Below are 23,550 nucleotides of genomic sequence, written 5' to 3' on the forward strand. Positions count from 1 at the left end.
CCTTCCTCAGCCATGAAGGAAGAAGTGAGCACTACAGTGGATATTGGCAGTTGATGCTGAAGGATCTCTGAGCGAACGCTTGCCTCAATAAATAAAAAGATTGTATGTGCAGAAGCTTTTCTGAGCTCCAGCAGCTCAAACATACATTAATTTAGTGAGCAATGATGAAATTCAAACAGCAGGGGTTCAGGTGTCTTAACATTTAGTTTTAGTATGTTAAGATCCAACAACACTGGAACTTCCCATAATGAAGCTGAGCAGCATCTTTTCTTAGACCCTTCCAGCCCACACGTTAAATGCCCACATCCTCCAAACTCAACAACACCAGTTGGTAACGCAGGCTTTGTGTTACAAGAATTTCAAACTCAATCTGAAACAACTCTAATGACATCATCAGGGTTATTTTCTCCTCCAGAGCCCCAGAGGACATTATGCAACTGTTTCCACAGGCTGAGTAGTACTCCTTGTGATGAGTAATGTCCATATGTAAAAAGTGTGGAGTGCCCTTTTACATTCCTCCGCATTAAACTCTCTGCATGTACAACCCAAACTGCAGCAAAGGAAAAGAAAAAGGCACAGAGAGCACACATTACAGACAGTAAACAGGGGTCTATTTTATTTTGAACGAGTCTTTTAATTAATGCATTTCAAGTACTCCAAAAATTACATCTCTTTGCACAATACAATTTGAAATCTTTTTTTTTCTTTTTAGTAAAAATGTTCAAAGTGAACAAAAATTTCCGATACTGTATAAAACACAGTGAACATTAAAATCAGACAGTAGTATTACTTTTTAATCTTGTGTTCTTTCGGCCTACATCACCTACAACATTTCAACTCAATTTGGACATTTTCAGTGCACGTTTATCTAAAAACTTTTACCAAGACTACGAAATTAAAAAGAAAGTAAATTTACAGGCATTATTCTTCTGCTCTTCTACCCAAACCATGCCACAGGATAACGAAGACAAAAATGAGAATGTAACATTAACTCCATCACCCTGAATTGTTTTAACCATTGATGATGGTGGAGAAAAGTATCATAAGCAAACTCCATTTCAACTAGCACATATAAGAACATAAATAACTTAGAAGAAAGGAAAGTTTGTCACACATGAACATCTTCGAACAGCTTACTCTGGAATAAGAATACAAAAACTGAAACAGATGTATCAAAATGTAATTTTCATTTTCAAATGAAATGCAAATTTTTCGAAGTTCTGTACAAGTTTACATGTAAATTCTCCAGGCTTGACGGGTGTGATCCAGCCTTGAAGATGAAATTTAAAAAGAGCTCCATTTTGTACAGACATGAGAAGTTACCGCAACCGCCGACCTGCCTGATTCATCTGTCATGTGAAAGAAACTGACAACTGTGAGACACATCGTCTTCAACGTCCCCTCCAGAGCACATGTGTGATTTCTACGACCATCAGGACAGTGTTGTAAGATATTAGTTGTGATTAGTATTGCATGCATTTAGAAATAATAATGCCAGGTCAAAATAAGGTCAGAGCTCAAGAAAACATCCTCGATGCAAAATGCCCAGGCTTTTTTACATTTTTTGTTTGTGCCAAAGTTTTCGCCCACATTACAAATCCTATTGGTGGGTGAAATGTTTGCACGGTAAATAAACCCTGTGACTTTGCACAACGCATCACGACCAGATTATCAAATCCTGTTGGTTAGTGTTATCTTTGTCCAAAGTGCTCCTCGTGCTATGCCGCGGCGAGACGAGGAAGAAAACACCTGAGGTGAACCGTCTCCTTCATTTCTTCCATTTAAAGCGGCTCCTGAAGCCTTACGGGCGCTTCCTGTGTTTTTATAAAACCTGTGCACGAAGATCAGCTGTATAAAGTTTTATGGCACGCTGATGTAAACTCACACTGACGTCTGCACTCATGAGCTCTTAAGGGGATTCAGTCCAGGAGGAAATCTGACCAGGAGATAACTGCAGGTGAGTTTAAAAAAACAAAATAAAATTAAAACAGCTGCTTGTCTCATGTGAAACTAGTGAACACACTAAGGAACGTGTGAATAGTGTGACAATACTGCTGCGTTACACTGCTCCTTCCACTTGTTTTAAGACTAACATTAATAGCTGTCAAAGAAAAGAGTGTTGAGTGACATACAAATATTACAGACCTTGGTCAATTAATAGTCACATTTAATAAATGTGTCTGCATGCCCACATTGAAAAGTTCTTAGATGCGCTATCTGAAGAATAATAGAATGATTTAAATCTTACAATTTTTTTTTTTTTTTTTGTACATCCACACCAAAGTCGTTTTTAAATTTATTTCCACACTGGTGTAAACTAACTCTGTAAAAGGATACACTCTCACTTCTAAACTAAGCCACAGCAGCCTTCTCTTTCCCTTGTCTTCATATCTGATCAGGTAGAATCATCATCAGCTTCAGTTAGTGGTTATTCATTCTTCATCATCAGAAAACAAATCGGTAAAGACGATAAAAGGTGTACCAAACTAGGTGATCTTCCCTTTCTGTTCCCATGACTCATCCCATGACCTCATCTAGCTTGTTACGCAACATGTTAGCAAGACAATAAAAAAAAAGATGAAAAAGGGGATCTTGAACAAAGAAGGCCTGAAAAGTGGGATATGGTGACCTTGTTGTTCAAATTCCAAATATAGCAACCTAACGAAAGTGAAAGAGATCCACCTGATTGGACGACTGCGCAGAGAACCTGATGGCGTCAAATCCTCAACGGCAGCGTCCAAGGAACTCATCACGACCATCATTCCTTCATTTATGTGTTAAGAGTCCTGAGAGCACTAACCGAAAAATAAAAGAAAAAAAAAGTGAAGAATTACACATTTACAGTAGAAGAAATAGTTTCGTTTTCACTTATGATACACTAAATATGTACAGTCACATGCAGAAGACTGTCTGCACGGGAGACCGGAGCCTGTGTCTTTTGCCGTTTGACATGTGTAAATCACAAAAGTGCCGCAAATCCCCACTGAGTGTCTGTCAATCCCGGCTAGAATGGCGAAAAGAAAAGCACGGAACAATTCACCAGCAGCCACGGGCTTGTCACTCAAGAAGACGTTGCAATAGAACAAAAAAAAAACACACATCACAGAATGTACTAAAGCTACACATGATTCCTTAACTCCTTGGCACTCCTTAAAAAAAGAAAAAGAAAAAAAAAAGGTGGAAAAAGATGCTAGATCACACTGCATTGGAAATGGCTGATGGTCGAGTCCACTCCACAAAGAGCCAATAAAGTTGCTAGATAGCGTTTTCTCTTTTTCACTGTGTCTGTTTTGTCTGTAGATGGAGGATATGATGATGAGTAACGACCATGTCAGGCTTTTCTTTGGATGGAGTGACGCTTTTGTTTCCCACTGTAGGCACAAGGAGGAGCCAAGGCATTGGGGGGAGGAGGGCGGGATGCAGGGTCTCAGCGTCTCATCTGGCCCATCTGATAGTTCTCTCTGGGCTGACGGTGGTGCCTCTGGGGCTGCGCCTGCCGTTGAGGCTGCCTCTGGGGTTGCCGCTGGCCACCGTGCCCGCCGTGCCCACCGTGCCCGCCGTGCCCGTGCTGGTGGGAGTGCGGGTGCTGAGACTGGTGCTGCACCTGGGAGCTGGCATGCTGCTGCGCTCGCCGCCTCTTCAAAGTGCCTGTTAGGAGAGAGGCAGTTAATCGAGCTTGTTAAAAAGACAGACACAAGTAGGTTCACCCCAAACTAAATTGCACCTCCTGACTCTGCTACTGATGCCCACACTGCAATAACAATAATCTTGTTCATTGCATGTCTCGCTGTGAGAGATGAGTCTATTAAAACCATTGTCACAGTCTGTGTCAGGCTGCACGATATCAATTTGGATGCACGTCAGGTGATATGATGAAAGCCTGCTGAATTGTAGCGCAACAATGAAAGCAGAAAAAAAGAAAACAAGCAGACACATGTCATCCCTCTGCATTGCTCTCATGTTTTGAAAATGAAGCAAACCAATAAAACAAGCTACGGCCGTGGTGCTGGCACTTCAATGCATCGAAAAACCTCAACCGAGGAGGGGGAGGAGGAGAGCGTGGACGGTAATATACTGCAGGCTGCCAGTGGCCTGTATTCTGCATCATTTCATGTCATATTTCAAATGGCTGGTTTATAAAGGTGAGTCATAAGCAGTCCGATTTTGGTCCTGCATTTCTGACACTGTCAGGGTTTTGATGCAGCCTATTTTGGTTGATGAAGCTCTTAATTGGCCAGCAGACTGTCTCACAGTGTGACCCTGGACCGTGGTTTTTGTTTGACGACCACACATTTGAACATGTGTCTTTCACACTTCTCATTTTAACTCTGAGACACAAAAAGCACACAGTGTATATTAAAAAAAACACTATGACTCACATTCACAGGCATTGGTGTATAGATTTGGGGTTACTATTTGTCACAAAACTGCCTTCCAGCCTGTGCAAACTTTAAAAGAAATTATTCTTTTCAAGTATAATTTGGGCCTAATTTAAAAGATTAAGTTCAGAGCTGAAAGTTGAGGCCAATAATTGCTCTCTCTCATTGAAAATGTAAGAATTCGAGTTTATCCCACTGCAACAATAATATTTACTAACAATTTGATCATAAACGTATAATGACAAGACACCAGCTACTATCACATCAGCGTCTGCTTTATGACCTGGTTAACGTGCTTTAACTTCTGCCTGCTGTTTGTATTTATTGAGGCACGTAAACATCTTCAACAGATTTTTTTTCAAACTATGCATGTGACTAAACAGACACAACCAGGACATTTTATTTTCAGGGGATGAACAGAATGTATAAACACCTTCAATGCAACAACCCTGCACCTACAATTGAAGAACATGTTTCAGTGTAGTGGAGTGGCAGGTAAGACACATGATTTCAAACACGTCAGCTAACCGGCTAAGATTTTATAAATAAATGAATTTTTAAAAAAAGCAACATTTTCTTGGGTATGACTTTCTCTGTAAATCTCTGGACTCACCTGGAAGCGGTTTGGGAGGGGGAAGTTTGGGATTACTGCTCGGTGTATGCACACTGCAGATCTTTATGAAGCCAGCCATGAGCATGATGAGGGCAATACCCATCAATAACACTGCCCACCAATGGGCCTAGAAGAGAGAATGAAGCACAAATCAAGCACAATCACCACAAAAACATCTCATAATAATAAATTTATCACCCACTTGGAGCCAAGAAGTTGATACATACCACAATCCACTCTGCAATGTTCTCATAGAGCTCTGGGTTGAAGATGGCCTTCTTCAGCCTGGCCAGCGGTCCGTCTGCATCCACCAGACGGCACTTCATGAACACGTCACAGTAGCCCTTGAAGTCGTTGCAAGGCGAGCCGGCCGGCAGCGTGGTCACTTTCTTATTGAAGAAACGAGCCAGACGCTCTGATCCTGTGCTGCTGCACGTGTTGGGATTCACTGCGGAGATGAATCACAGCCAAAATAATTCAAATGACATGGACGAAGCCTACAGTGCATTTTATTTGAACAAAAAAAACAAAACCTAGTTGACAAGGTGGGGAGAAAACGGGTTGATGACTCACTCTTCTCCATGCAGCACACGTGGCAAAGCTCGGTCTCGTCTTTGCCATCTTGGCTGGCACAGGTGCACGCCTCAAGCCCATACTTCTCACAGATGGAGCCGGAGCAGCCCTGCGGAGGAGGAGCACGAGGACAGGCGAGATCAGACACTGACTGGTATGAATGTAAAGTTGCTATAACAACCAGTTCTTCCAGGTGCGAAGTCTTCAGCCACTTACCCCATTGAGACAGACTTGAGTCTCTCCGTGGCAGGCGGTGAAGTTGGCCTTGGGCTCAGACGTGGGGCACTGAGCGCTGACTCCATTACACATGCCCTGGTGGGCGCACTCTGACTCCTCTCTGCACTTCTCATTACGACCCTTGTAAGTGCACTCGGCAGTACAACAAGGACCCTGGCTGGGACTGGTGGGAAAGAAGCGCCCAGTTGAGAATTATCACAATCGAGCTGCCAGATCTTCCTCACGAAACATGAAAATGTGGAGGCACACAAAACCAAAGATAACATCTACCTGCAGACTTTGTTGGGTTTTAATTTGCACTTCTTGTTATCAGCCTGGTTGGCGTCATAGCAGCACTGGTCCCGGCATTGATCACTGTAGCCACAGTCGCACTCCTCTCCTGGCTCCACCAGGCCGTTACCACAGATGGGCTGGCCAGACTCTGTTTTGGGAAGGGAAAGTAAACAGTGAGCCTGGTCCCCAGTAACCGGAACATGTTGTTCCATACTTGGACTTCTTATACTGAGGGCTGAAAGTGAAGGAGAAGTCGGACTTTTACTATGAAAACTGTCACTACAAAACCAAACCAAACAAATGATGTTCTGAAGAGAACGAGTTGCTGCAATAAAAAAAAGAGTGAGAGCTCAATGCAACTGCAATTATGCTCTAACACTCATGCTCAACACACTCCCCAAGAATGAGTGTACAGAGACAAATACTGGCTTCAAATACTAACATCTTCCCAGTAATATCAGCTAAGACTGATATGCATGAGACTTTGAGCAGTATGCACAAAACACAGCTTTTTAGGCATGCTAATCACATGGCGTGACTTCTGTCATGAGACTGAATTCACAGTTGTATAAAGTATCACAAAAAGTATGCCAAATACTGTAACTAAAACTAACACTGGACTGATACCAAGATGGCTTTTCAAAGACAACACCGGCCAATATGTTGGTATCTTTAGTTGCCTAAATGAATTCACTAATTACTGGGTCACTGGCGTTAAAATCTCCCACACTCATCGGTAAAGGGAAAGCAGAAGCAGAATAACGGTCCTCAGTCGGACAAAAACAGAACGTACCGACAAAACAGTTGCTCCTCTTTTTCTCCAGCACCTGGCTGATGTTGCGCACGCTACAGATGGAGAACTTGTTGTTGTTGAGCTTGTCTCCTGATGTAGCTCTTGCATACATGATATAATTGCCCTTCTCCTTCTTGTCTTGACTCTTGGATTCTCCCGGGGTGCACTCGGATCCAGAGTCGTGCTGAGAGCGAGAAGGAAAAGAAGAAAAAAAAAATATCTCAGGTTAACAGAAGAAGGACAAAGTGTACCAGCTTAATAAATTCATTCTCGTCGTGCATAAATGTGGCACATCTAAGTAACTCACCGGGGAGCCAAAGTTGTGTCCTACTTCATGTGCAAAAGTGATATGGGAGACTTTTGGAGGTACGTGGGAGGCATAGTTCTGTACAGTGATTATACCGGTGTTGAGAGACTTCTTTTTTCCGTCAGAATACAGCTTGCTTTTTTCACAGATACCTCCGGAGCTCCCTGGGAATGAAAAGCACAAGTTGGAACAAATCTTCTTCCATATCACAGCCACAAAACATGACTGATTTTGCACATTGAAGAGGGAGAGTTTTCAATTAGGAGTCCGCATGACATAATGCCTTACTTCAAAACATAATGAGTCTGACTCATCAACAAGTTTAGAATGCATGTTAAATTAAAATTGTGTTTGTCACTGCTGGCAGGAGATACATAACCTCCCACAGTAAATTAAAGATTTCAACGGTGCAAATTTTTTAAAAACTTTAAATTAAGAATGTAGCACAGACTCCTAGTTGCTATTCCAGCATGTCAGTAACAGAGAGCAAGCAAACCTTTGAGAATCATCACATCTGCATATTGTTTGAGTTGATATTCAAAGCTGCAGTTGGTCTGAATCAAACGGCATTTGAAATCCCAAACACTACTAACACTTTTTTCTTGTTTTAGCTGCAATATATAGTGCAGATAAGCCGCAATTAACTTCTAATGTAAATCACGGATGCTTTTCTAAAACGATCTCATAGTCAACCAAACTTCGGTTCTCCTGCTGATAATGTGCTTGCAGCCCAAAGAGCAAAGAACATAATGTGCTTTTTACAGTTTTAAAAATGTCAGAATCTGTTTGCTATAGAGGCATTCATACATCGTTGCTTTAAAAAGGGATCTATTTCATGCACTTTCAGTACCTGAGGGGGCTCCGACCCAGGCCAAACCCAACACGCCGTCATCAAAGTCTCTGTCGGTGAAAACATAAGCCAAACAGTAGTCGTCATGGTTCTGCTCAGAGTTCAGCTCCAAGAACTTCTCCACCCCGATGTTGGCGAAGCGGAACGGGTTGGACCTGTCCCTCTCGTCACTGGTGGTGTTTATCTACACAAGAGGAAGATGATGAGTTCAGAGGGAGGAAGGGATAAAATCTAAAACATAAACGTAAAAAAAAAATCAGCAGATGAGGACTTACCCTGATCCTTTTCACCATGAAGCTGATGTTGCGAATACCCATGAAGTCTGTGCCCTGATAGATAGCATCAATGGCCTTGACATGACTGGAGATCTGAGAGAGTCAGACAGATTCAATCCATACTGTGTGCAACTTAGATGATGAATACACTGAATGTAAAGAATACATGTAGACTGAGAAGGTAACTAGGTAACTAAGTAACTGAGTAATTATAGTTGACTGTCCTGAGCTGATTCAGGCATATTATGATGGACTGGTATTGGCTAAAGTAAAGCTGATAAAAATCCTATCTTTCTTTAATGTTGATTGTTCTGTTTTAGTTCAGACTCAGGTACCAGCTTCTCATTTTTAGCTGGTGCAAACAGACGTTTTTGTTGGTGAAAATGACAAACATCACCAGCAGGAGGCCATATCAGCTGTCGCTAATTACTGCTTATTCCGCTAGTAACTGGATAACAGGCAAGGTAGTGTCTGTGCTCAGACAAAGCCTTTTTGTGTGGACTTCCACTCTGTAACACCAGTGCACAATCAGAATGTTTCTGTAGTTTCAACAACTCCAGCAGAGTGATACGACTTCTCTCTGGCGGATCACATCACGTCACTTTCAGGGGTAAAAACCTCCCCATTAAACTTTCATTCCTATCATATCAATTATTAAAGCTTATAAATGTAATTGTTTTGAACCAGGATCTTCAGTATTTGGAACAAGTGGCTCGTGAAAAATAGGGTCTGACAAATTCAGTAGTCTGCAGCTGTTATTTCAATGCTTCAGATACATATTGAATCAATATTTAGGTAGATATTAGAACTGGATTAGACTCTGTATCAGCAGATAATTGAGCAAACCATAGCAACTCAGTATTAGTTACTGTGTAATCATGTTTTATAACCAGTTACTCATTCTCTTTTTTTCTGCATAATCAGATTGTTTGACTCAACCATTATTTTGTAAGTGTCTCTGTATTGTGTACACAGCCAGTGGGTTACATGTACAATGTGTAAGAGACCACCTGTCCAAGGTTCTTCCAAATAAACAGGGGGCAGCATATGACCAGAGTAACTGCTAACCCCTGTACCATACCCTTTGCTGTAGCTGTAGCTACAGCAAAGCTGTTAGCTAGTTAGCTCAGTTGGCCATGCAGCTAGTGGCTATTAGCTGACTGGAGTCCACCATGAACGAGAGCTCAGAGCACCCGGTGATTGTTGGTGTTTACACCACAGGCAATTGAAGTGAACACGTCCAAGATCGGGACTGAAAACAGCCTCCGAGGCCGACGCAGGTCATCTTAACAACAGGGAAAACGGTGCAGAGATTATTTACAGTGGCTCCAACCAGGACAATGAAGTTCCATGGGAATTATACTTTCATGGACGTTTGATAGTTGCTTTGTACTCCCAGGCAAACAGGAAACCAGGCATCACTGTGACTTTGTGATTACTCTTTTGTTTTAGTTTTTCGTTTCTTGTTTTGTTCCTCTATTGTAGGCTTCATGACTCACCACGTGCACTGAATAAGACGTGTTAATATTCCAATACTAATTAGCCTTTACACTCTTAAATGTTAGTGGTGGTTAAAAATACGCCTCTCCACACACATCAGACAAAAACAATACATACCTGAGCAATGACAGCCTCTCTGGTCTTATAGTACTTGTAGAAAAGGTGGTCGGTCTGAATGAAAAGCTGGCAGGTGTTTTTCTCAACCTGGGCCATCCTCTTCTTCCTCAGCAGCACGGGGTCATTAAAGCCTCCCTCAGTGTAGAACTCCTGGTGTGAGCAGCACCGGAGACGGAGAGCAGGAAATAGACGGTTAAATAAAACATAGTATGTATAGCATTTCCAACCAAACAGTGGCTAAATAAATTATGTTTGGTATTTTTAGGCTGTGGCCTTTCAGGTGCAGTATGTTCATGAACTGCAACTCTGCTGAGGAACATGAAGAGCTGTATATGTCACATATAAGAATATTGTCGGGAAAAAAGGGTGGAAGAAGAGGAGCAAAGGAATGTAATTAAGGAAAAGTTTTGGAATAACGGAATAATGGAATTAGCAAGAATGAGCTAAAGTAAGGTAAGTATATGAGCTTACTTGTTTAATATCATAAACCTGGCATTACTGGATGCAACGTAATTTAGAGAGAAATAGAAGCAAAGAACAACTTTTTTTCTCCTGCTACTGAGATGAACTACTAATTAATCATGTAGACATCCATTAATTGAGCTGAGAGAGGCTATTCTCACCGGTCAATATAACCAGAGTGCACACAGTGGCTTAAAAAAAAGGCATCCAAAGTATGACCCTGACGAAGAAGGAAAAATATACATTTTCCCCATCCCTCGACACTGGAAGGGTTTACTGTGGTGTGTGGTGAAGTTCACCTTGGGTGGCTCCTCTACGGCAGAGGATTGGTACTTCTTCATCCTTTCAAACACTGAGCTATCAGCACAGCCTCCCTCTGGGCCATACTTGTGCGGGTAGTCTGAGTGAGAGAGGCAGACACAACACTGTTAGGATTATGGGAGACAATGTTAGCTACTTAACCCCCTGAGTCACTCTATTTCTGGCGCTATTCACGATCAGCTAATGGATGTACTTACACGCCACTTGAGCCTAGCTTTGCTATGTGAGCTGTTACTTTCCTGTCGCTCTCATTAGCATTTCCTCTCACATTTCTGTGTAATTTGCCCCTCAGCCACATACTATATGTACACAGATGATTTCAAATTAGGGGATGCCAGCGTAGTGAAGCAAGCTTTGTGTTCACTATCAGCACCAACATTGTAAAGACTTCTAAAATGAGCCAGTAGCCCGAGAGGAATATCGTGTTACTCAGCTAATGAGCACCCCGGGTATCTGTGCTCCCTGGAGGGCGATCACACACCAGTCTGCTTCTATCAACTCAGCTGCCCTAACCTTGCACTTTCCCGATCATACATTACCATATGCGTGCATCCAATTACACATCCTCAGTGATTACAAGAAATTGGCCTGTCAAAGCATTTGTGTAGCTGAAGTTGCTGGGGACTCACGTATGTCGTCTTCGTGATAGATGACTGAGTGGAAGGGCACGTCTTTTCCCTCCAGGTATCTCTCAGCAGGCTCCACGTAGTAGGTGCCTTGGTAGCTCTGAATGAAGCCCTCAAACTTACCATCCACAATGGCACCATGAGTCAGGGTACCTTTCTCACCTGGGGATCCAAATTACAGAGGCGCAGGTGTCAGAGGATTCCCACAAGATCGGGTATTCATGTTTCAGAAAAACAGAAAGAGTCTGAAAAATGCAAGTATAGACAAACAAGTTGAAATGAAAAGAAAGTCTTGCCGTAGATTTCTCCAGTGTAGATATGAGAGGTATCAAATGGAATCTCTTCTCCTGAAACGTCCACCTTCAAATCTTGGGCAAACAAGGTGGTATCCCTCTTCATTCGTAAATTAAAATGCCTGAAATCAAAGAAATGAAACTGTAGGTAATATAAAAACAAAAGACACTTGAATGTGATGACACCGGTTACAATGTGGGACAACAGTGATATGTTTATTGCGAGAAGTTTGTTTCTGTGATGTCCCAAAACCATCTGCTGATGTTATTCATGTCTCGGTGAGAGCCTCAGCCTATAGATTTGGGTGTGAATATGAACGTGGCATCGCTTTGGGAGGTAAGCAATATTCACCCAACCTTAGAGAAAAGGGAGAATGCAAATGAAAAGGAAAAGGGTGAAAAGAAGGGCATGGTTTAGCAGACAGAAAACATCTCAGCCATTTTCAGTTGCACAAGGGAAACTGCAGTTTCTATCCTGCAACAGAGGGAACTGAAAACCAGGACATCTTGAGACAATGCTGTTTTTTGTTGATCTAACATATGGCACGGAAACAAAGACGGTACAGTAAAACTTGGGTTTCATGTAACACCTACACAGTGCTCTTATTGTATACTTGTGTTGAGTGGAAGTTACTGTATTGCAAGTCAGGCAAAGCAGTTTAAATTAACTGTAAGAAAACAGAAGTCTTTGTTCAATTAGATTAGAGGAATTTGGTCAAACGTGACATTATGACACAAGTCTGGCCCTGTATGTGTAAAAACCCTATTTGACTGCAGTTGTTTTCTGTTAGGACTGAATCTCAGGGAAAATGTAAGGTGCACTAAAATTCTATCTGAGAACACGCTCATACACAAGACCTGCAGGCAGAAGGTGGATGGGGTGCAGCAAATTAAACGTACGAATTTGAGTTGTGTCTCCAGCTTTGTCATGAATTCAAAGAAAAAGACGCTGACACATTCCTGTTTTTCAAAGGAACAGACGTCTTCCTTCCGCGTGTGTGTTGACACGGCTCTTATCGTTCGCTTCCCTACTAAGCAGCATCAGAGTTTGGGAACAGCAGGCCCTGCTACAGGCAGGAAGACAGACAGCCTTTGCCAAGCTCCCAGCCAGATGGTCTTGACTTTGTCATGAAGAGTGTAGACACTTTCTATTATACAACATCAAGTCCTCAAAATATTGGATGAAGAGCCATGACAAGGACTATATATATCCATCAATCCATCCTTGAGGGGGTTCCCACCCAGGTATCAAGTGTACAGAAATACCCAGGATCCTGTGATCCATCACAGGGCGCGCGGGCACACGCACACACACACACGGCAACACACGCGCGCACACACACAAACACACAGAGTTTCTACTCCACCTGACCTGTATTTAGATTGTGGCAGGGAGTCAGAACAAACCAGACTGTGGCAAACAAATAATACAAAACAAATAATCATTTTAATTATCGATACATCTGTAGACTAATCTTTTAATTAAATCACCTCAATTTAAACGCCTTTTACAATTATCCAAAGCTCAAATTCCTGTCTTCAAATAGCTTGTTTTATCCGACCAACGGTCCCAAGCCCAAAAATTATCAGTTTACTATCACGCCAGACAAAGAAAAGCAGCAAATTCTCACAACTGAGAAGCTGGAACAAGGGAATGTCTGGTATTTTCGCTAGTCGATATTCTGTCAATCCGCCAAACGATTAAACGCTTTAACTCTAATGGAGATGAAAGAAACTACACAGAAAGAACGAAGGCTGAGATTTAAAATCTGTCCTCACCTAAGACCCAGTGTGATGCCCCTGATCAGGTCAGATTTCGTAAAACAGGATTAAAGGTAAATAACTATCAATCACACTGCAAATATCTGCTACAGCTGATCTACACCTTCAATCATAAACAATACAGGCATATTGGATGAGCTTTGCAAATGAAAAAAAAAAACCCAAACAGACAGGTAAATAAAGAGATGGATGAGGAGACACAAAAATAGACAGAGATCCAGACAGAATTTCCCCTCAGGTTAATATCTGGAAAAACTGACAAACCTTCCATGAGCATGAAAATCTAAATGAAGGAACTTGTCTTCATGAGAGAGCGCCCTCTTGGCCCTCTGATGCTTGCTGTGCACAAGCTCTGTGTCGTAGGACAGGCCTTCATAGTGACGTATGTACTTGTTCAGGGGATTTCTGTAGTGTCCTGTGTGGAAAGAACAGAGGAACTCCTGTTACCAGCAAAAACAAGGTAAAAACAAGCCTTATGGAACTTAATGAAATGCATATGCTCAGAGAATCAAAGTAAATGACAACACAGGCATCCCAGGTGTATGGATACAATATAAAGGTAACATAAAAACATACCTATAAAAGACAAACTGTACACTAGCAAATGTTGGGTGAGAAAAATACTAACACCTGTCACATCGACTATTCTTAGCAGATGGCAGATATAAAATGCTTGTTTTGTGTGTTAGACAATATAATTCAAGCATCAGATATCCAAAATTGAGTCTTTGATGTGGCATTAAAGTACCACAGCTACATTTTAGAGTAAATAACTGAGGCATGGTACATGTTAGGGAAATTTAGATGCCCAAACAATTGATGATCAGCCAGATATTTAACAGGCAGGATTAAAATTATGGCAACTGACAGCAAGGCAGTATGGTCTGTGTTTTAAAATTCAGCTAAATCCATTTAAGTCAAATGGGTGCCAGTTTTGGAGCTGTGCTCAACAACAGCCCCCAGCGTCACAACATTATTATTTTGCCACCAGAAGAGTGGGTGGTGGGCTCGAAGGAAAAAGATTCTCCAGCACCTCCACTCATTTCACTAACTGCATCACACCCAAAAGCAGTCTGATAAACTGCACTCCAAGAAAACATAGTAATTTTGTTTCAGCGTGCAGAAACGCTGGCAGATCCGAGAGCTCAGATCTTTGCCCCATAACATATAAACCAAAAGAAAGTACTTTCAGTTAAATACAGTATATGTAATTACTACTGTCTGACTGGTAATTATGCTTGACTATCGAGCCATAAATTACAGGATTCAGTGTAACCATGTAACAAAGATGGGTGAGTAGACCAGTCTTCAGCTACTTCTCCGTTCATGTGCACTATGAAATATTTAGGTGCCATCATTAAATTTTTCATTATGGTGACTATGAGAAGTGAAGGCCATGCCTATTCTGAAATATCTTAATTTCTCACGACCTACAACAACTATGATAATAAAAATGGAGCAAACACAAAGATTCCTGATTCTTACATTTCAATGATCACACAGAGCCATCAGAATTAAACACTGGATAACACACACGCGCGCACACACACACACGAACTTAGCAGCGTAAAGGTACGTGGTGAAGCACGACCACGTGCATCTTTTGACGTTAATTTTGCCAAACGCATATGTCCTGTTACGTGAAAAAGTTGTGACTGATACTTCTGAAGGTTTGACAGGGCGCCCATGCTGAGATTAAAAATATTCCGATTGCTTAATGTAGATGTGGATCGTGCAACTGACTGAGATTTATGTAGGCGTAAATCTGAGTCCCGTATAGCTAATTTCATTTTACTGGTATAAGATTAAAAAGCACAGTAGTGGCAGGTGTGCGATGCCATAGGTATACCACAAGTCAGTACAGCATTTTAAAGAGGGGCAATTTCGTTCCTAATCATACAAATTATGATCAATATATTGACTCCATAGTTATTGTTACTCACAGTACGTTAAATTAGAGAATAGCGAACAGCATAAGACGAAACACTGACCAGTAACCAACATAGAAAACCGATTTACGCCAGCAAACATGAAAACTTGTGTTACTGTGTTAAATTATAAACGCTGACACGGTGCAGGTAGCTTAATGTCAGTGGCTAACTTTATCGTTTTTTGACAAAAGTCGTTACGTTAGCGGCTAAAGTGTTAGCTAGCACGAAGCTAGCGGTCCGTTAACCCAGTCGGCATCTCCGTCTTCTCATAACAATGGCTGTCGGCGCTATTCGCACGATAACAACAAAACCGATCCAACCCTGGCAACAAAAACGGTGACAACGCGCAGAAACATCGCCGCAATGTCGGTTTATTTCAGTCAACTACGCCAATCCAAATCAGCTTTTACACCGCGCACCATTTGTTAGCTTGAAGTAATACGGCAAAAAAGGGTGCAGTCCCTCTTCATAACAAGCAGGCCCTGCTGATCCCTTCTGTTAGCTAACGGGTTATCAGCCTTTCTGCTCCTCTCAGCCGCTGCTTCACCGATTCAGCACAACTTGTAAGGTTTTCTGTGAAAATGCCTCACTCACCTTGGGTGTAGTTTAGTAAGTACACGAAGAGGAAAACTTTAAAAAGAAGCATATCTGCCAAATCCATTGTTAGAGCATTGATGCCGTTTTCACTTTATTGTCCTACTTAGATAGGCGCAGACGCCCTGTGTGTTTATTGCACCTTCCTCTCATCGCCTCCTCTCTCTCCAACGTCGTGACGTCAGACGCAGGGCAGCCTGGCATCCCTTCCCCCAAATGCATCCATGATCCAGGCCTGCATACATTACAGCACGCCCAGGCACAGCCTATGGGCACTAACCATGCCTGTGACACACAACGTATACATCTCCTTCCGCCATTACAGGCACATTCGTAAACAGGAAAATAATATCAAAATTGTCTTTTAATATTTCAGTGTCCCACACCATCAACATCAGTTCTCACATTTTACATATCAACACAATTCAGTCAGAGATCTGTTTGGTTGATCAATCAATCAACAGAAAATTAATTGGCAACCGCTTTGATGATCGTTTGAGTCATTTTTAAACAAAATAGCTTTTTCCAAGTTCCAGCTTCTCAATTCTGAGGATTTGCTGCCTCTGTTTGTCATATGTGATGGCTGTTATAATAAGCTGAATAATTTGGGGTTTGGACTGCTGGTCAGACCAAACAAGCAAAGTGATAATGACATCCTGAGCTCTAGGAAACTGCCATAGGCATTTTCACTATTTTCTGGCATTTTATTAATGGTAACTTAATTGTTAATGAACATAATCATTACTTGCAGCCCTCTTATTTGATTTCTCTTGTTTCTTTTGTGGTACCGGACTGATGTTTTGGGGGTTTTTTTTGTTTTTTTTCTGGCGGCGTAGTAGCAAAACTGCATATTTAAGGGCATATTATTACAGTAATTACTTGCATAACAAACTTGTAGAGCTGTCATTCAATTTGTAAGCAGCCAACTAAATTTGAGTTTTCGTTGCTTGGCAACACAAGATCCTGAGAATGTAGTGTGTATATATTGCCAAGGAAAAGGAAACACCATCAGTTTGGCATGATTGTTGGATCCTGTCATGCATCAGCTCTGATTATCTGCAACCAAGCTATTTCTGATCCTGGCAGTTCTCAGTGATGATCTCCATCTCATGATGCACCTCTTCCTGCTGAAGGCGATAATGCCGCATGTCACAAGGCACACCTCTTGCCACAACTTTCACTCCCTATACTCATCTCATGTAGGATTCAATTTGTGACATATGGAAGACAAATTTAATTTTTGAGATAATCATCAATATCTGTTCCAGATGAGAATCAGAAAAAGCATCCAGATCATTTTTTTCAGAGATTCTGTCTGCTGATGTTTCCGTTACAACCACACACTTATTAATTAGCAGCAGTCTTATCAGTCAGTTCTTCTGTGTCTGTTTATTCCAGACGAGCTCCTCTGGCTCCAGTAGCCACCACGTGACACACCTCCACATCAGCCCCCAGTTTCTGAAGCTCATCCAGCCAGATCTGTTGCTTCTGGGACAGACGGTCACTGGGCCCTTTCACCTCCACCAGCTACAACAACAAGACATCCAATATCACATTACACATGCTGCAGTGTAATCCATGTAACCAGACTTAAAGTAATCAGGTACCACAGAGTGTCTAAATCCATACACAAAGGGGAATATCTAATACAAAGAACCAGGTTGTGATGTGTTCTCACCTTGTAGCTGTTCTCTGAGGTGTTCCACACCACTAGATCAGGCAGACCTGCACGGCAGTGTCTGTAATCTTTTGACATTCGTGCTATTACTCCTGCTAAGAAGGCTCCACCCATGCATGACACAAGAGACTGCAAATAGAGTATAAAAGTGGTTATGTTAGTTCCATGTTAGTACCCAGAGTAGTAGACAAAACATATAATCCTAGTTTTTTTTTTTTTATCACAGCCTATAGAGGCATACTTTGCATTAACTTACCATGTATAATCAGACATATGATGTATAATGTAATATAAATTATGTAGCAAGGTATTAATGTAACTAAATATTTCTTACTGTAGTTGGTCTTAAACTGGACTGCATTACATTTAAATATTTCTCATATTTATCACCTTAGTTTGTAAATGGGGAAGGAAAAACATTAGAAATACCTCTCAATATGATGAAGTCCAGTTCAACACCCCTGCAAACTATGACCTCAATAATGAACATGTAGTTAAATAAAATGAATTTCTGTTAAGGTAGACTTTAAATTCTGAGTTGCTGTATTTAACTGCATTCAATTTTACCAGTGTAGCTAATAAAATGGCCACTGAGTGCATATTTACATGAACGACAGAAAATACCTGTGCCTGTTGAAGGGAGGAGAAACGCTCCCAGCCGACCAGTGAACACACTTTACCCTCCTGGGAGGTCCAAGCCTCTTCTAACATGTCGCACAGCGTCTCCACAGATGCCACGCCAAGCAACTGCACACGAGAATCGATCGCCTCTTTCCTGTTCTCGTAGAAACAGTCAGTGTGAAGATCCAGTGGACATGTCTGTGAGAAGAAAGGAAGACAAGTTAAACTGGTATAAACACAATGATAGCCCACAAATACTATATTGCTAGAGCTTACTTTACCTGGTATGGATTTCTGAAAACATCTGGAATACCCTCCATAAAAATGATGTCCCACAGCAGCAGAGCAAATAATGTCGAGAATGTTGAACCCTCTCCATGGATCCCTAATGCATTAACAATGGAAAATCAATGTAAAGGTGATAAAAGGATACAGAAATATTTCTGACAGGTGAGGCTAAACTGCTTGCCTTGGTCAAAGCCTTGTTGACGGTAATGTGCTAAAGACAGCTCTTCCACAGAGCCTATTACAGTGGCATTGCCAGTCTCTTCCCCCTCTTCATTTGCTGGTATAAGAAACATAGATTTCCCCATACCCCCCTCATGAGGAAACAGCTGTCCCCGGATGGTCACCTGCAGACAAAAGTACAGTTCATATATCTGTTATTTTACATACACCAAACATATAACACTTGTTTCTCCTTCCTAGAAGCCCCAAAAATGACATATTATACTAAACTCACATGTCTGACATCCTGGACTTGGATAGTGGGCAGGTCTTTTAGTTGCAGGCGATACTTCTTCAAGCTGGCAGACTCTTTCATCCTAACAGCTCTCTGATGAAGAGAGAGTTTATGTCCAGTTCGCACCAGAGGGTCTGACAGCCCATCTCTGATAGCACAAATAGCCTTGGAATAACACAAAAAAACACAACAGCTATGACTGATGGCAATGTTGCACATCTAAACGGTAAACATGTCTTAAAGAGGTGAATGAAGCCACTGGTGCTCACTTGCTCAGGTTTTTTTAGGTGCTGGTGAAGGTTTAATGCCAGTCTGTCCCACCACCGCCCTCGGCTGTCAAAACAGTAAGTGGACTGCAAAAGTAAGGACCGCAGCTCCTCTACTGCTTCCTGTACCACAAAAGTAGACCCATAGCATCTTTAATTGTGACATACCTTTATCCTCATTTGCAAAGCTTGAATTTGTATGAGAGTGTGAGTGGATAATGTCAGAAAACCTCATAGCGACGCAGCCTCTGCAAGACCTCCACCCCTCTGGATAAGATACGAGTGTAAGCCCATCCTGTAGTGAAGCTGCGCAGGAACACAGGCAGCTCCTCCTGGTGACTATCCAACACAATAATAACAACATAAAAGAATGTCCAGGGAGTCTGTATCTGTTTTAGGTAGAAGCAAATAAATAGATTCATGTCACCTGAGGTCATGGTTTTTCTTCAGCTCCTGCCAGGCACTTTTGGCAGCAGTGTAAAGCTCCATGGCCTCTTCCCACTGACCTCCCTGCATAGCTGAGGCTACCTCTTGCAGGGATCGCATGGATGCTTCATATCTGGTGTGATGGACGAAATTGTGAGTATTTATTCCTGGCTATACAGCATAGATAAATTAAATGAAACCAGTGTCACTTATTTTCCACACCCCCACCTGATAAGATCATCTCTGTCCTGGAACACCTTGGCTCTACGCTGTACTGTGTAGTCTGGGAAGGCCAGACGTCCCGAGTTGACCAGCAGGATGGTGAAGAGCTGGTTTTGCCCACCAGCCGCCATCTCCTCCTCATCCATGGTGTCCGTCAGAGAGAAGAGTAAAAGGATGCGAGAAAAGACAGCCCGAGGACCACGACACAGGCGTACACAGGGACCTGCGAGCTGCTTTGCTCTTTAAGGTTAGAGAGCACAGCGGTGAGAGATCTTTACTATGAAACTACTGAACACAATGTATTTCATCATCTCACCTTCTGAGTATGACAGCCCCAATGTTGTTTTGAGCAGAGGTCATAGCGAAGAGGGACTTTTGCCTGCTGAGACGGAGAAGCCCATCCACTAGCTGCTGCTTCTGAGTCCCAGAATTGCCCAGATGGAAACTCTTAGCCAGAGCTTTGAGTTCAGGAGCAGGCAGGAGATCCAGAGCCTCCCCTAACTCCTGAAGGTCACTTTCTTTGATATACAACAGCACAGGAGAGGAGAAAGAGGAGAAAACCAGAAAATATACATGTTTCAACAGGATAACATACATACTTTATGTTACATACTCTATTCTATTATCATATATTCTTTATTAGAGAGATTTAAAGGAGGTGACTGTGGTAGAAAGATGAGTTTAAACAGGAAGACTGTTCAAGAGTTTGGGGGCCCTTGGCACCCATAGTTGTTAGATACTAATTCCATCAATCTGTCAGGATTTTGCACAGGGTAGCACAGGGGCAGGAGACTATCCCAGCATGCACTGGCTGACTAATTTCATTAATCAGCTCCAGTTTCCTTTTCCTACAATGGAGCTCGATTTTAATTCAAACATTTCTGATAAAACTGTAAAGATGTCACCAACACAGTCCTCATTAACTGCAATTTTAACAGTCATGACAAAAAACAGGAGGAACATGAATATATAGCCTTCGTCATCATAATTAGAAATATGCCAGGAATAAAAGAGGTTTTAGTTAATTTTCCTAAAGATGTCCTAAAATGTCAAATCACGTTATTTATTAGGGATCATTTACCTGACTGCAGAAAACCAGCTTGAACCAGCTCCTGAGCAACAGGTCCCAGATCACTGCATATCTCTTCATAATCCAGTTTATTTACTTGGAGCCACTTCAGTTTCCTCTGAAAGAGTCTCACGTACAGCTTCTGCCCCATGACTTTGAGAGCAAAAAATACATGTGAGTGACAAGGCCTTACTACTAAATAACAAGTACTGACTGATATTTCAGCATACCTGAGAGCTTCTCAAACGCATGTACGAGGGACATATCCTGCTGGTCGAACAATGCCCTGTCGTCCTCATTCTCCAGGACAGCCTGTAGCACCGTCCGGAAGTTACGGAGGTAGTAGGGAAGCCGCAGGGCATGAGAGCCCTCGACAGCCTGGTCACTAGCGGCGTTCTCTGCACCAGACTCGGAAAGTGAATCATGGTTGATGGCTGTAGCACATCTCTCATGTGTCTCCTCTGAACTTAGAGGGGGTTCACAAGCAGTACTAGTAGTAGAAGCAGAAGGGACCTCAGTTTTAAGATGGTCTGAATCAGTCGTTTCTTCTTGAGACAACACCTCCTCTGACTGCCTGCTGCTCCCCTCATATTTTGCTTTCTTTCTCAAAATAGACACTCTGCCAGTGGAGGCTGTTGCCTTTTTTCTCTTTGCTAGTTTGGATTTTGGATTATTGAATTTTTGGACAGTCTCTGGTTTAGAAGCTTTGAGTTCAAGATGATGTCCTGTGTCTGAACATGACAGATCTTCCATTGCTGTTGGAGCGTCCGCACTGGTTGTTGTCAGGTCACAATCTTCGTTGTCTCCTAAACTCTGAATCAGATGATTTTCTTTCTGTGAGCTGCTGAGTGTTTCAGAATATATCTCCTTTTCACAACACCTTGGCACATGTATATCCTTTCTCTGTGTCCTCTCAGGTACCTTATGACATTTCCGAGATAACTTGGTGGAAAGACTTCCCAGGTCAATCATCCTGACCACACTCTTACTGCTCATCTCCCGCGGTGCCTGATGAAAGCTTTTCTTTTTGAAGTAAGGGCTGGTATTGGTCTCATTGACCTCCTCCTCCTTGTTTGGCTCCAGCTCTGGGGACTTCGGGGGATTCTTTCTGGGTGACAGCTGGATGCTTGGCACAACACTATTACTTGCTGAGGCGGCACTGCTGTCTCCTCTCTCAAACTTCTGACATTGCAAATCAATGTGCTCATTGATCTTGAATCTCGGTACCAACTGGCCACACAGCGGGCAGGCCAGCTTAGGTGGAGGCTGGCTACTGAAGAATGAAGTAATTGGGGCTGTGGTGGCAGCAGCACTGGCAGGAATCCCAGCTTTGACACTGCCTTTCTTCTTGCTCCTGGGCAATGACAAACTTCGCTTGGGTTTGTCTTTGCTGGCCCTCTCAGACATGATACAGGCGTACGTGCCGTTGCTCGATGAGAACAAGTTTAAGAAGCATACTCTAAGGAGAGTTAGCATATAATAATGCTAAGATCTGTTTAGCTAACCTGAATGCTATCTTAGCTCATTAAAACACTTCATTTCAAATTGTAGCATATTTTCCGTTTTTGGTGCGTCACATATGGATTAGAAGAACTGCCCAAACATTAATATAAAGACTGTCAATGGTTCAAAACATAAGCTAACATACCGGCAGCGGTCTCATTTGGTAATAGACTAGCGGCACGATCATAACAATCCCGCGTCTCAGGCTTAACCAGAGGAGAGCAGATTCTGTTTGTAAGGGTGTAGCAATCGATCTTAACCACATCGATATTTTCTCAGCTACCTAAATGCAAATAAAAAAAAAGAAAAAAGAAAAAGTTGAAATTAAAAAATCTTATTCAAGATGTAAAAGATTTATATGTAGATGTATTTTTAGATTATGTTTAAATTTAATACAACGTAAAACATATAAATCATCCCTTTTACAATTACTGTTAGATACATAAGAAATAAATATTACTTAAGTGCTTTAAACTAAAATGATATGGGTCAATTCTTTAGCCGCATGTTTGATCACGCACTCATCCCGCTTGCCTCTGTGTTATTTGTTGGCTGATCAGGGGAGTGAGCACATGATGGGGGGTGTATTTTCTACACAGGTTCCTGGGCTGCTGTGCGGCTTTTATTCAAAAATCACCATTCCGGAGAGCAATCTGATCTGATCTGCACACGGGCATTTTACAAGGAGGGCCGCCGACAGGACCGATGCTGGTAAGTGCCGCACGGAATCACCTCACCACAAATGTCTGGGGAAAAAATAACATCTTGTAGAGATGCAGAAGGGCCTCTACGGCTTCCGATGATGGGGCTGAGGACAATGCTGGATGTGCCCCTCTGGTACAACATCAGCCCATAAGCTGGATGTCAGCATGGTGCAGTCTCGATGCTTCAAATCAAGGTCGATGTGAATTGCAGCAGCAGGATGATATCGCTTCCAGATGGTGAAACCAGCACAGTGTGTGTGTGTGAGAATGTGTGTGTGCGTCCGTGTGTGTGTATGCGGAGGGAGTCAGCTCCAACCCCGCCGTGGTATATGCGCAGGGAAACCATATATCCGATTATGTTATCGATATTTAAGCAGATGGGGAATGCGGCGT

The 23,550-nt window shown here is 42.3% G+C and overlaps 2 protein-coding genes across 2 annotated transcripts; both read right to left on the minus strand.

Moving 5' to 3' along the window:
• Positions 1–705: 705 nt before the first annotated feature.
• Positions 706–16,062, minus strand: LOC121607752 (disintegrin and metalloproteinase domain-containing protein 10-like). The gene is made up of 16 exons (XM_041938695.1): positions 15,927–16,062; positions 13,666–13,816; positions 11,623–11,741; positions 11,330–11,488; positions 10,679–10,779; positions 9,918–10,067; positions 8,301–8,393; positions 8,026–8,209; positions 7,176–7,339; positions 6,869–7,052; positions 6,073–6,223; positions 5,782–5,965; positions 5,566–5,674; positions 5,220–5,440; positions 4,993–5,119; positions 706–3,648 (listed from the first exon to the last, which is right to left on the minus strand). The coding sequence occupies exons 1-16, from the start codon at positions 15,991–15,993 to the stop codon at positions 3,428–3,430; spliced, it is 2,385 nt and encodes a 794-aa protein (XP_041794629.1). The 5' UTR covers positions 15,994–16,062; the 3' UTR covers positions 706–3,427.
• A 222-nt stretch (positions 16,063–16,284) lies between these two features.
• Positions 16,285–22,610, minus strand: fan1 (FANCD2 and FANCI associated nuclease 1). Its single transcript, XM_041939069.1, has 13 exons — positions 21,181–22,610; positions 20,963–21,103; positions 20,198–20,399; positions 19,888–20,121; positions 19,661–19,792; positions 19,464–19,572; positions 19,237–19,356; positions 18,968–19,132; positions 18,695–18,857; positions 18,507–18,610; positions 18,229–18,423; positions 17,605–17,733; positions 16,285–17,453 (listed from the first exon to the last, which is right to left on the minus strand). Exons 1-13 carry the CDS (start codon positions 22,424–22,426, stop codon positions 17,316–17,318), a joined length of 3,078 nt encoding a protein of 1,025 aa, XP_041795003.1. The 5' UTR covers positions 22,427–22,610; the 3' UTR covers positions 16,285–17,315.
• Between the last annotated feature and the right edge of the window lie 940 nt (positions 22,611–23,550).

Source organism: Chelmon rostratus, chromosome 6 (assembly GCF_017976325.1).
Source record: "Chelmon rostratus isolate fCheRos1 chromosome 6, fCheRos1.pri, whole genome shotgun sequence".
Lineage (NCBI taxonomy): Eukaryota > Metazoa > Chordata > Actinopteri > Chaetodontiformes > Chaetodontidae > Chelmon > Chelmon rostratus.